The 14909-nt window shown below is 31.0% G+C and overlaps 1 protein-coding gene and 1 long non-coding RNA gene across 2 annotated transcripts; both read left to right on the forward strand.

Annotated features, from left to right (window-relative positions):
* The first annotated feature begins 1407 nt into the window (after positions 1–1407).
* On the forward strand, positions 1408–3894 carry LOC111274561 (uncharacterized). The gene is made up of 2 exons (XM_089745820.1): positions 1408–2528; positions 2886–3894. Exons 1-2 carry the CDS (start codon positions 1408–1410, stop codon positions 3769–3771), a joined length of 2007 nt encoding a protein of 668 aa, XP_089601946.1. The 3' UTR covers positions 3772–3894.
* Positions 3895–10147: 6253 nt separating this feature from the next.
* On the forward strand, positions 10148–11311 carry LOC149514022 (uncharacterized). The gene is made up of 2 exons (XR_016328970.1): positions 10148–10626; positions 11103–11311. It is a non-coding gene; the product is annotated as an uncharacterized LOC149514022 (long non-coding RNA).
* The last annotated feature ends 3598 nt before the right edge of the window (positions 11312–14909 follow it).

Consider the following 14909-nt stretch of genomic DNA (forward strand, 5'->3'; position numbering starts at 1 on the left):
CTCCTCGTCAGATTGTGAGATATGAACAAATGTTTTATATTATTATTGAGACGACTATGAATTTTACAACCCAACATGTGACTATGATATAAAAAAATTAGTTGAAGGAAAAGTTCATACCAACATAGAATATTAGATCCTAGCTTTAGAAATGCACCAAGGCCAAAAAATGACAAATTCACAAAAGATATTTCTATATATATATATATATATATTGTTGATCTCATTCCTATTGTCTCATTCTCATCTTTTCATTCTCAAAACAAAATTAAAAAATTAGGTTAAAGTAATAAAAAAAAAAACTCTTAAATTTTATTATTTTACTTAAATAAACTCATATATTTTTATTATATCTAAATAAATATTTAACATTTAATTTGTACCTAAATAAATTTTTAACCTTTATTTTTTTTATCTAAATAAACTCTTAATATAAATCAATATTTTATTTGAAATAAGATATAAATCAAAGATTAATAATTTATTTTGTATAATAAAAATATAAAAATTTATTTAAAAAATGAAATAGTTCAAAGACTTTTTTAATAATTTAATAAAAAATTTACTATCTGTTCATTTCATCCTAGTATTTTAAATTTAAGAATGATGCATTACCTTAAGAATAAATCAAAACACAAAAATTAAAAACAATGAAATGAAAAAACATACTCTATATGACCTATAGAGTTTCTGTCTTCGGTCGCGTAGTTGTTACACCTCCTGGTATCTGTTGTAAAGAAAAGTGCAAAACCTTACTTGTGAAATAGAAATTAATTTTCATGAACTTGGCGTTGTTGTGAAGTTAATTTCTCTTTACTTCGTCTTTGAGTACGAGTACTATCGAAAAATAAAGATCAAAGCACCTGTTATGATAACGCACAAAAATCTATAAATCTGCATGTGATTGAGTCCATTTCCCATAAAAGTCCAGATGCATGGCTAATTTGTCGAGGATTCCACCCCACTCTTGCCAAATCTACAGCTAGCAATGTCATGCTGCCTTGCAATGGTCAAAAAAAATAAAATAGAAAAAGCTATTTCTACTCGCAAAGTTTACATTTTTACTTGCAAAGTTGCAATTTGATTGAACATTAATAATACTATAATGATATATATATATACAAATATATTTACATATATATGTATGTATATATACATATATACATATATATTTATATATGTATATATACACACACACACACACACACACACACACACACACACACCACCAGTTCTTCTATCAAATCCTAGTCATGATCAAGGTTTAACAGCATTTTTTGGTTTAGAAAAGAGTAAATGAGACAATGAACTCTAAAACAACCGGCCTTTGTTAACCCCTTCGTGCTTGTGCATCCTCCGTCCACATCCCAACAAGCCTCTACCCCAAAACAGTAAACGCCTCCTCCAATGGATTCATCACCTCTCCCCGCTGCCCCCACCGCTGTCGCCGCCACTAGTGTACATTTCAACTACCCTGACTCTGTTGAGTCCTCTCCACGCTCCCGTAATGAGAACACTTATGAAAACCCTCTCCAAGTTGTCCCTGGCGCAAGGCTCCGCCTGATGTGTAGCTTTGGTGGTCATATAATGCCCCGTCCGCATGACAAATCCCTTTGCTACGTTGGTGGTGAGACTCGTATTGTTGCGGTTGATCGACATTGCTCTCTCTCAGCCTTTTGCAACCGCCTCTCACGTGCCCTTCTCAATGGCCGACCCTTCACCTTGAAGTATCAGCTTCCAAATGAAGACTTTGACTCTCTTGTATCAGTTGTCACGGATGAGGATCTCGAGAACATGATTGAAGAATATGACCGTTTAACAGCATCTTCAGCTTCTTCTGTAACCTCCTCTCGAATCCGTTTATTTCTTTTTTTTAACAAGCCTGACAGTGCAGCCTTCATGGGTCCACTGCTAAATGATGCCAAGTCTGAAACATGGTTCGTTGATGCTCTTAATGGTTCAGGGATCATTCCTAGAGGGAACTCAGATTCTGCCACCATGGAGACCTTGTTGAATCTTGAAGGTGAATTTGAGGCAAAAGGAGCACAAGAACATAACAAGCAAGCGAAAAACAATAATGAAGTTCTTGAGGTGCAATATTTGTTGCCTGATTCGCCAATGGTGGAGAAAACTTCACCGTTTGGTTCATCTTCTTCTTCACCTTCAATGTCCAACTTGCCGCCTATTGGGGTTCCAGTTGATCAGGATGGAAGGGCTAAACTACAGGACCAGAGGGTTGGCACAGAAGAGCAGTTTGCTCAGATAAGTTTTGCTACTAATATTCATAAGCAAGATGATGGCTATGGGGCTGCTGTGTCTGCTCTGCCTCTGCATCCAGTTTCTGTTGCGACTGCTATGATCGCTCCTGCAGGGGGTTCTAGTGACAACTTGAATCGGCTTTTGTCTGATGATGAGAGATCTGATCATGGGGTGCCTGCTGGTTTTCGCAAACCTCCATTGCCATTGCAGCCAGTTCATCAGAAAGCTTGCGGTACTTACAATCTGCCTTCCCCTGATTCAGATGCAAGGTATTTTCCTAATTTGATGATTTCTTTTCCCTGGATTTAAACTTTTCTTCCTCTTTGCTCCATTTGTTTCATTGAAGTCAATATCATCACAGAAATAAGTAAATTTTAACTTCGGTTACAGAAAGGCCTTAATCTAAGTAGATTGGTACCTTTCTTCTCTGAAGATTAATAAGCTCACATTAGTTTTACTCCAATGTAAGGAGAAATATTTGCTCATAATTAAGTATAGTTGGCATGAATTTCAAGTATTTTATAAGTCTATTATCAATTTTCTTGATTTCAACTTCTAGAAATGACAATCTAGTCCTGAAGACTGTATTTCCTTTTTCCTGCCTTTGTTTCAACATAAATATGCAGTGATACTAGCATTGCCTCTGCAAATTCTCTCCCAAAGCCCATGTATTATCAAGATCAAACTCAAGTTGCATCCAGAGATAACAGAACTGCTGCTAGCCCCAATACAAATGCCGATAATTCCATTCCAAGCTTCCAAATCCATATTCAACAGGTTCAAGAATCCTGTGCTTTGACTCCACAATTGGATCAACAGCAGCAACAATTCATGCAAGCCAGCATGCATTACACCCCCCACCCTTCAGCTCCTGCTCCAGTGCCAATGTCATCATACTATCCAGTATATGCTCCACCATCACAGCAGCAGCTTCATCATCGAGCTGATCAGCAGTACCCTGCAGTGTATGTAATGCCTGTTACACAAGTCACACAACCACGACCATACATGTCCATGCAATCTAACACTGGTGTCATATCCATGAAATCCAACGCAACTGATGCTAGCATTTTGGCCCAAAGCGGCCCATTGACACCTCCAACTCCTTCAATAGTTGCTGCCTCCACCGCTTACAAAGAGGCTGCGCCTCCCATTTACCCTACAAATACAGCTACCCTTGCTAAACCTGAAATGACAGCAAGTGTTTATAGAACAGCTGTGCCATCAAGTCATCAAGTGGTTCAATTTCAGCAACCATATGTCGCCTTCTCTCAAATGCAGCATTCACCAGAATCAGCAGTTGTTACTCATGCTGCTACTACTAACTGTGGTTATGAGTATTCAAATCCTACACAAGATCAACTGTACTATACTCAGTACCAAGTTCCTCCACTGCCTCTGCAGTATCAAACCGTGAGCCAAGCCGGTGCAGTGGCTGCATCGGCAGATGCTTCAAAGCAGCAGCCCACAGACAGTAGCAATCAGCAAATCAGAATCTCACAGCCATTATAAGGTGATTGCGCAGCAAATTAGACAATTTTGATGAATATGATGGTTGTACCTTGATTTTTCTCCTCGAATAATGGTTATTGGCTCAATTAATGTTTTAGTATGTAATTCAAACTAAGATTTTCACCATCGTTTTTTTTTCCCCTTTTAATATTGCTGTCTTTCACATATGAAATAAAATGTTATAGTACTGTGTAACATAATAATTAATAAAGAAGTCCAGATTTGCCTTGATTGTTCAATTATTTTAAGGGATTTTGAGTCAATTTCTTACTTCATATATTTTCCTTTTATATAGAATCTGAGACTTAGAGGTCTTACCAGTTGTATAGAAAGAAGGAATCACGCGAGCATAAAGGTCAGATAAACTCAGGCAATTATAGACTTTTCCGGTCCAAAGTGGATTAATTAGATAAACCTGGAATTAAATTTTGGTAATGCAATATTCCAGATGATAGAAAGACCTGCTCACTCTTGTTATGCTCATTATCAGATGAAGGCAGTCAAATATTTACTCCATTCTTTTTAGGAGGATTTGAAAATCAGAGCTTGTGCTTGTTGCAAGGCCGTGTGGCTGAGTAATTACATATTCCAAAATCTATCCTGTTTATTAGATATGGAGAGCAAACTATGCCGTTGCTGAAATCTAATGGAATGAAATTTGCCCAAATAAAATGCAGCAATAAATATTTGTTTCCTTGAGATTATATGTAAGAACAGCCAGCTGTTTGATCATCACTCAATACCTTATTGACAATAAAGTTGCTACTGGCTTGCAAATCTAGCAGGCTGACATTACTTTGTTTATTGTGCTCCTCTGACGAGAGAATGTGCAGGAATAATTTTTTGTCGTATTAACTGTTTACCTCTGCACATTCAACTTGCAATCTAGGGAATCTATCAGCATTGCTTTGTACCACTAGGAAACAAACTGTGGTGTAAGATCCTGTTAAGCCGGTTGTTTTAAGTATATTTTATAGGCTCGCCTAAGAACTTCTAGGCTTCTGATACAAAAAGTTTGTCGCCTTGTCGATTGGGTTCTTTTTTTTTTTTTTTTTTTTTTTGGGGGGGGGGGGGGTCTAATTCTGAAAGAAAAAAAAAATGTTCACCAGAAGTAGAACCTTGCAAAATTGATATGCTTGATGGTTGTAGTGCTTGTAATGAGATCATATAAATGAGTTGAGGAAGTACTGGTGGTGGCCGCTGGCACAGGCCATAGCAGTCATAAGTTCTAGTTGCAGCTGGCAGGTCCAATTCTGTAAAGTGGGTCAACCTCTTTGCTTAACTTTTCATCGGAACTTACCGGGAGAAGCAACTTGGTGATAGTCAGATTTTTTTACGACATAAAGTGACCTTTGTTTTACCTAATAACAAAAAATTCTAAAATATTTAACTATATTTTATTTTAGGGACTTGAGTGAAAGTTTTTAAAATCTTTATATATTTTTAAAAAATTAAAAAAAAAAAAAAAAAAACTTGTGGGATCAAAATTTTATGTGCTAGTGTGAGATGCCTATATTTGTTGAATGTACATAGGCTTTCCTATTTTTTTAAGGTAATATTTAATATGGGATGATCACTAAAAACTGTATTTAGTAATCACTTAGTAATTTTAGGTAATGATATTCTTAAATCATTAAGTGTGATTAAATACTTATCTTGGAAAGTGATTTAATTTTTATTCAAAATAATAAAAAACTTTTATTACCGTAATGAAGTGATACTTAAAATTAATAATAATCAATATTATCCATTTAACATATGAATTAAAAATTTATATCTTTTCAAAATTAATTATAATTCTTTTATATTATAAATTTTTATATTTTCAAATTAATATTTATTATAATAAATTTAAAAATAATTTGTGCAATTTTTTAATATATAATATAATCTTCTATTTTAATAGATTAGTATTATTTTCTAATTCAAATACTTTTTACATAATTAATATTATAAAAATTAGATTATCTATCAATAAATAGATTTTTAAATTTAATTATATTTTATTATAAAGTAAATAAAATATTACTAATATTTTTCAAATTAGTATCTTTAAATAACATTTTAATTATTAACTTGTGTTGTGTAACTATTATAATATATATGATTATTTTGATATTTTTAAACAAAATAATATTTGAAATCAAATAAAGTAATCTTTAATTACTAAAAATTAATAATTTTTAACCAAATAAAATAATTTCATATCACAAATGATAAAATTACCTTAATAATAAAACTATCTTGATAATTAAATTATTATGATGATTTTAAAAACAATACCAAATACTATTTAAATGTATACTTTCACAATGAATTTATATTGGCAACAGTACTATTCTTTTTTTTTTTTAAAGTTCATCATGCATGCAGAGTTATTTTTCATTGTCTTTTATCTTATATTAAATCGATATTTCTTTAAAAGTTGTTTTTCATCTTTATCCTACTTGTTTTTACCCAAAAAAAAATTAAGACGAGAGAAAATTATCATATTTTAAGAGTAGATATATCGCAAATTTATTTAAAAGTTCAGAAATCAGTTATCAACCAAAGATTGGTAACAGTAAAAATTAAATTTTTACTCATCGAAACGCTCATCTTTATCAACTAAGTCCGATTGGTGTACCCTTCTAATCCTTTCTAACTTCAATTTTTTTTTTTTCACTCTCCTTTTAATTATGCATTTTGTTCATATAGACGAAGTAGCTCCATGCTCCGTTGTCTATTCTATTCTATTCTTTATTTATTTACTTATTTCAAGTTATGGTAAAATTTCACTAAATGCTTAATGCATTTAATTTTTTGATTTAATCATATCAGTTACAAAAGTTATTTTACTAGATGAGTATCTAAATCTTATTAAAAAAAATAAGTAGCTACCTATCTACATACTCGATTGCTCAAAGGTTTAAAATATAAATCGCATGAATTTAAATGGGCTCTTGTAAAAGAAAATTTTTACTCTCTTTCGACTAGAATAGAAAATCTATAATATTAATTTTGTAAAGAACGAAGAAAAAGGAGAAAGGGTTCATGTAGCACCCTATCTTTCCTTTAAAATTTTACTTTTTTATTTTTGGTTAAATTTATATTTTATATTTTACATTTTATATTCTTTAACTTTATTTTTATTACATAAATTTTATAAAAAAGTAAATGAAGGTTGAGATAATAAAATTATCCATATCTAATTGGTTTTAATTTGTATCGATTTAATATAAATGTTTTTTTAAAAATCCTAAGATCAGATCAAGATATTTTTCTAAAAGTTAGGGTTACATCGAAAATGAATTTAAAATGTTTTATTTCATCTTGGGTGCTCGAGTGGCACCTCTCTTCTTTTTCTTTTTTTTTTTTTTTATTTCCTTTGTTAAAAGCTTTTGATTTTTTTTTGGTTTATTTTTTCTTTTTTATAAAATTTTTCACTTTTGTATTTTTATAAATTTTGTAATTAAAAGTCAATTGAGATAAAGATAAAAAAATAACCAATATTGATGAATTTCAATTCACACCAATCTAATTGATTTTTTTTTAATTATAGATAATTAGATTTAGTTTTTTTAAATCGAGTTAAGATAAAAGTAACTGAATAAGGTTTTGGGTGTTCTAGCTCAATCTTAGTATAAATAAAAATATATTTTATTATATATTTAAATCTATATTTATATATAATTTTATTAAAAATTATTATTTAATATTTTAATTTAATAAATTCAATTATCACTCAATTTGGCCTTTTCTTTTTTTTTTTTTGTTTTTTAAAACTTTTTATTAGATATATTTTGTTAAAAAAAATGTCAATTGATGTAGAGATAACTAAATAATCTATATCTTATAGGTTTTGATTAAATATTAAATCAGTGTGACTTTTTTAAAATAATAATTGGATCAAGTTTTACATTTTTGAAAAATTTATATTAAATCGAAATTAGGTTTGGAGTGCTCTACCTCAATGCCCTATAAAAGAATATATTTATTATCTATATTTATATATAATATTAATAAAAATATTTACTAATATCTTAATTTAATAAAAAACTACATTTATATTCAATTAAGTTATAATTTATATAAAAAAATAAATCATCATCTATACAATTAATATTTTAGATTTTGAAGCTCAACTCTTTTTCTTAAAATTTTGTTTCTTTCTTTTTAAAACAAATTTAATTTCTTTTATTTCTTGATGAAATGATGTGCAGGTGATAAGTGTCTCATACACCTTCTTTTTTGTTTTATTTTATTTTTTTCATTTCTTTCATTTCTTTTCATATCTTGTTTTTTATTTAATTTTTTACTCTTTTTTCACCTTTTTCTTTTAAAGATGTTTTAATTTCTTTTATTTTTTAATGAAAAGATATGATGGAGGTTGGTATCCTTGCACCTTCTTCCATCTATGTACTTAATTTTGTAAAAAATGGGGAAAGGAAAAGGTATGCGTGTGACACCACATCGTTCTTCAATTCTTTACTTTTTTTGTTTTGTTTTAATTTTATTTTTTTAACTCTTTATTTGGTTTTTTATTTTATTTTTATTACATAAATTTTAAAAAAAAGTCAATAAAAATAAAAATGATAAAAATAATTTATATCCGATTAATTTTTTATTCGTAACGATTTAACATACGTGTTTTTTTATTTTAGATCAATATTGTATCGAGATTTTTTTTAAATATGTTAGGTTGGAGACAATTTTAAAGTATTTTGTCCCGGTCCACTTAACCCCTCACTTTTTGTTTTTTCTTTCCTTTCTTTTTTTTTTTTTTTTCGTTTTTTAAAACTTTTGATTTTTATGATTTTTTTTATTTTTTATTAGATAAATTTTATAATAAAAATATCAATTAAGATAAAAATAATAAAATAATTCATATCTAATAGTTGTTGATTCGTCCCAATTCAAATGGTATGTTTTTTTTTAAATTTAAAATAATTTGGGTTGAGTTTTTTTTTTTTTTTGTCGAATTTGAAAAGCAAAGTTTTGCATATTATGTTTTAGCTTTGATATATAAAAAAACTATATGTTTTATTATTTATTTAATTTTATATTTATATGTATATGTTTTATTAAAAATATTATTTAATATTTTAATTTGATAAATTCACAAGTCATCTTATTTGGTTTATTTTTATATTATTTTTATATTTTTTAAAATTTTACTTATTAAATAAATTTTATAAAGAAAAAAAATCAATAGATGTAAGATGAGAAAATAACATATATCCAATAAATTTTAATTCATTATGGTTCAATCGATATATTTTTTTAACATAAAAATTAGATTAAATTTTGTTTTTTGAACAATTTAGAAAGTTAAAATTGAATTTGAAATGCTTTGCACGGCTCTCTTTTGGATATATAAAAAAATATATATTTAATTTATATTTATTATTATATTAATAAAAATATTATTTAATATTTTAATTTAATAAAAAATTTACATTTATATATAATTAAGTTATAACTTGCATTAAAAAATAAATATATTTATATTTGGTGTCAAACTTAGTATAAAAATTTAACTTTTTTCATTTTAAAAACATAATTTAAAAAAATATAAAATAAAGGGATCAATTTACACAAAAAACTTTACACTTTTTTTTTAATTTAAATTTTAATAAATTCAAATGATGTAACTAAAATTTTTTTTTACATATCTCTTTTATCTTTAATATAAATCAATATTAAAAAAATATATAAAATTTTTTAATTTTATATTAATATAAATTGACCCCTATCGATAAAAAATTTCCGCAAAACACGAATGTTTTACGGAAAAGGAAATTTATAGCAAAAGATGTCCAAATCTGCGGTTTCCAAAGTAACATAATAGCCGCCAGCCCACCATCATGGCACCACCTGGACACAAGCTCGTCGCTGTCTTTTTTTTCCTCTGTTAAAGTGCAATTGATCAAATTTAAATAGATATAATATTAAATTTAAATTTAATTTAAAGTTTAAAATTTAACTTAAATTTGATCAATTTTTTTTTAATTTGATTTGATTTAAAATAAAAATTAAATTATTTAAATTTATTCGATTAAATTTAATTAATATATAAAAATAAATTTAATTTTTATATTCGATAAAATTTTAATTATTTATATTCAAATTTAAATTTAAAATATTTTATTAATTAAAACAATAAAAATATATTTAAATATAAAAATTTAATTAAATTTATAAATTATTTAAATTAAACATAAAAATACTCAAATTAATTCTATCAATAAATTAAATTATTTAAACTTAAATTTTATTTGATAATAATTAAATCAAGTTTAAATTTTATTTTAATCTAATAGAATAACTTACGAATACCACCGACATCAATATATCTTTTAGACTTTTATCTTCGTGTGGAAGCCTGTCTGTTGACTGTCCTAGAAACCTCCTTCATTTCTTTCAAAAAAAAAAAAAAAAGGCGAAAGAATGCAAAGCAGTATAATTTCCCATCTCTCAAATCAGTATGAAACCTGAGCAGCTGAAAAACAAAAGCTTTAAAAATGGCTACCAAAACCCACTTTCTCATCTTTCCCTTATTTACCATTATATCCCTCCCCCTCTTCTCTCCCTTCAAAATCCAGACAAACTAAATTTTGGTTTTTTGCAAACCCAACAAATTTCTATAGCTAAACTGTCTAAAGATTCTCTCTTTTTCCAGGTCTTTCAACAACAGCTTCTGCCTCTCTAAAACAATCAAGAAATGATCACTAGCAGCAGCACCGCCAACAAGGCCCTGGAGAGCCTCCGCGTGGCATTTGCTGCTGCTGGCACAGGAGGACTGCATTTAATCTAATAATCTAGGAAAGTTGACTACAAGGATGAAGTTGAGAAGACCATGCGGGGAAATACGTGGTACTTTATGAATTTTAATGTTCAGTTAGTTTGGAAGGAACTTTACATAACCAGATATTGCTAGAGAAAATTGGAGAATGAATGAATTAGTCACAAGGTATATTAGTTTGGTATTCGCACGCACACACACGTTCCCACACATGCACGTGTGTTTGTGAGTGTGTGTGTCTGTGTGTGTGTGATTGTATCGTTAGTTTGATAGACAAATGCAAACACACTTACATGTCTTCCCATTAAAGATAAGAAAAAGATGTAACAGTCCTAGGGTTGTAGTAAATCATGCATAGTATTCCATGTTTGTGTATCCAGATCAAGGTGCATCGTTTTGTTTGCCTTGTAAAGTTGTGATGGTTCTCATTTGACCTTAAGCTTGCTCGGATGCTGGAATCTACTTTTTGATCTGCTGTCATTTTTTTATGTAGTGATCATTGTATATTGTTTTGAGAGTTAACTTGCACATGGTTGTGCTGGTGCAGATAATACCTCATTATCCTCTCTATAGGCTTTTCATCTTGGTGCTGGAATTCAACAGAAGTAATAGGCTCCTGTTAACAATTTTATTACCTCATCAAAAGTCAAATTTCACATGTAGAGCGGTGGCATCCGTCCAGTTGAATTATGTTCTTCAAAAACTTCAGATGTTCTGTTCCTCAATGTTAATTTGGTCTAGATAACATTTTTTAAATTTTATTACTGGCATCCATCAATAATAATTGGCACTTGGCAGTTCTACCCTTGAGGTCAGACCCTTGCTTATAATTCCCTGTCATTGTTCTAGAATTCTGGCTGGAAATGTGATGAGCTTATTGTTGCTATTTGTGGTTAATCAAGGAAGCTCAGATTTTTGAAATAATACTGTGGTTACCAAAGTGTTTATATTTTTAGTTTTCTAAAATTGCATGTATCTCTGAAATTATGAAGGTTCTTGCATTCAATGGATTTGGCATATGCGGCGGCTGACCTCATTGTTTCTCGAGCTGGGGCAATGACTTGTTCTGAGATCTTGGCTACTGGGAAACCTTCTATATTGGTAGATTGAAGAACATCACCCATTTTACCTTTCCCTTTTTTTTTTTATTGGGGGGTGGGGGGGGGGGGGGGTGGGGGGGTATGTTGAGGCAGCAGTTAACATCAATTTCTAATAATATCAAAACCATGAATGAACTAACTGGATTATTTTACTAATCTAACATGCTAGCTAGGACTGTTTTACTGCTATTTGACATATCTGGACAGATGATTTTTCCAATCTGTTCACAGACATATCTGTTCAGAGAAGATATTTTTCCAATTTTGGTAAAGGAAATTATTGAACTTTGTGCCATTCTATAATAATATTTGAATAAATGAAACATTATAGTATAGTATATCTTCTGCCCAGAAGAATGATTATTCTTAACCATAAAAGACTTGGCTAATGTTTTCTGCTTCCTCTTGCGGTGGTGACTGCTTTAAACATTAACGTGAAGAAAGTGAGTGGAAGGGAACTAAATAAAATGATTTATTGTCATGGAAATTGCCTCAATCATGATGATATGAGATCACTCTGAAAAGGTCATGGAAACCGTGGTAATATTAGTAGTTTGGAAAATGTTTCATGATGCAGAGGATCAACATGATTTTTGATAGTACGTGTCCCTGTATAAGATCCACAGTTTTTAACTAGTTCTTATTTTTCATATGGATTAGATTATGGCTGATACAGAATGTGACAAAATAAATGATCAATAAAACTAGGTTATTGGGGCCAATGTGTGTGCCTTTTATAGACACCAACTGTGCATAATCTATCAATAGATATCATTCATAATGGATGTTGATTTTGGATTAATTTATTCAAATTGGTAATACATGCAAAGTTATCATGTGTGAGTCCCTAATCAAAACTCTACTTCATCGTTGGGGATTGATGTGTATTAGCTTTGTCATTCTGGCCTGTCCGGTATTAATATTTCTACTTATTGCTATCCTCCCAATATAAGCGTCAAAACATTTTTATTTTTATTGTTTTAAACCTCGTGTAGGAAGAGGCAAAGTTCCAAAATACTACCTTTTGCCTTGTTTTAATTTTAGCTTGTTGTCTACTTCGTATTTGTCTCATGGATGCCATAGATACCATCATCATATGTTGCAGAAGGACATAAATGTAGCAGTGCCTCTCTAATGGCAGATGTAGCAGGTTCATGGGTTATAACTGAAGATGAACTTGATTCAACCACCCTTGGGACTGCTATATCAGAAATATTAGGTGTATTACAGCAGGTGCTTGCATTTGTGGTTAGTGTTATGATTGGAAATTGAGAATCTGATCATCACTAGTGATTCATGATCGTTATTACCTGTGTATTGGGACATATTCACTTCATGTCTGGCAAGTATTATGCTTGAAACACTCCAAAGTCCATTTTACAAGTATATGTAGATAATCAACTCTTGACATGCTACGAAATTCTAGAAAGAATCACATAATGCATGTGCGTTAGACTCTTAACATGCAAAGAGATATATTTTTGGCTAAAGCTTCTATTCTAGGTTATAAAAGCTGGTATCTGAACATCACACTTATTGTGGCTTGAATCATGCAGGATGGACAAAATCAATTCACATAACGAACCTCAAACAAGTTCAGGATTGAAACTTTGTTTTAAGTTTATTTAACTGATTAAAGATAGTGTATTCGCATTTGATTGAAAAAAAAAAAACAGAAAAGAAAAAAAAAGCTAGAGCTTTTTGGTCTATCAATAATGACTCCTGTGCAGTTTGTTTGAAAATTACCAGAATTAAACCTGTGTAAAGTTCCTCTTACTTTGTTAGTTATGACTCTTATAGTATTACATTTAGCATTGTGTGGACACTGGTTTCGGTTCAGCCAAATAAGCCACAAAGCATACAAACAAATATCCATTTGGTTCTCTTGTTTGCTTTTAATCATGAAAGTTAGCAGAAACTCATCAGACGAGGACCACCTATCCAAAAAAGTCTGCATCCGTGCACAAATTTCCTCCCATATTGCACGACTAAAGACACAGTCAAAGAAAACACAAAAACCTGTTTCGTTCTCCACTCCACAAACACTACATCTACAATCCACTCCCACTACTTGAGCTGTCATCGCTTCTTTAGCTGGTAGTATACCCCATAATAATCTCCATATAAATATCTTCACCTTTGGCAGCAGCTTCGCCTTCCATAACATTTGCCAAATCGGGGATCGCAGTTCTCTCTGTAATTGTTCTTTCCCCAGCACTCGCCTAGCTAGATGGTACGTTCATCTCACTGTAAAGATTCCCAGCTGCGATTCTATCCATATCAGTTTTTCTGGACTTGTCGGCGCAATGGCATGTTGAGTATTATGTTACCATCTTCTTGACTGAATAACAAGCTTATCAGTTCCTCCTTCCACGTGCGTGTATTACTGTCTATTAGTGTTGCTACCTTCAATGAGTGACCAGTATATTCCATAAGGCAAATCGGTTTATAACTAGGCACCTTGTTAATCCATTTATCTCTCCGCACATCAACCTGTTCTCCATCCCCACCCTCCATCTTGCCCCTGCTAATACTTATTTCCTTCCATTAAGCTTCGCCATGTGTAAGAAGTATTAGCCCTATATCAGCATTTAACAATGTTCCCTGGTACTTCGCCTTAAGAACCTGATGAAATAGCAAAGAACCATATTAGTCGCCAGCATGGCAAGATTGAAAGCTTCAAAATCTCTAAAGCCCATTCCCCCAACCAGCTTCAAGACACATAAAGAGTCCCAGCTTTTCCAATGAATACTCCTCTGGTCTTCGCTGCCGCCCCACCAGAACCTTGCAATGATCATATTTAACTCATGCACGACGCCCTTAGGAAGCAAAAAACAGCTCATATAATACATAGGAATGGATTGTGCTACACTACGTATTAGAACTGCCCTACCCGCATATGATAACAGTCTTCCTTCCCAGCCTTCTATTTGCTGCCACACCTTATCTTTTATCCGCTGAAAAACTCTCTTCTTTGACCTTCCAATTAGAAGCGGCAAGCCAAGATTAAGGACTTTGGTCACGTCTTTATTGATTCCCAAGCACGTCTTAGCATCGCTTTGGACTCCTGCACTTGTGATAGAACTAAACAACACAGCCGACTTTCCCACATTCATCACTTGTCCCGACACTTTCTCGTATTGGCGAAGTAGATCAAGAATGGTCTGCCTCTCCATTACATTCGCCCAAAGGAAAAATATACTATCATCAGCAAACAATAAATGAGATACCTTTGGCGCCATTTTAGTCACTGC

Source organism: Durio zibethinus, chromosome 17 (assembly GCF_047325235.1).
Source record: "Durio zibethinus cultivar Kanyao isolate XHJ-2024 chromosome 17, ASM4732523v1, whole genome shotgun sequence".
NCBI lineage: Eukaryota > Viridiplantae > Streptophyta > Magnoliopsida > Malvales > Malvaceae > Durio > Durio zibethinus.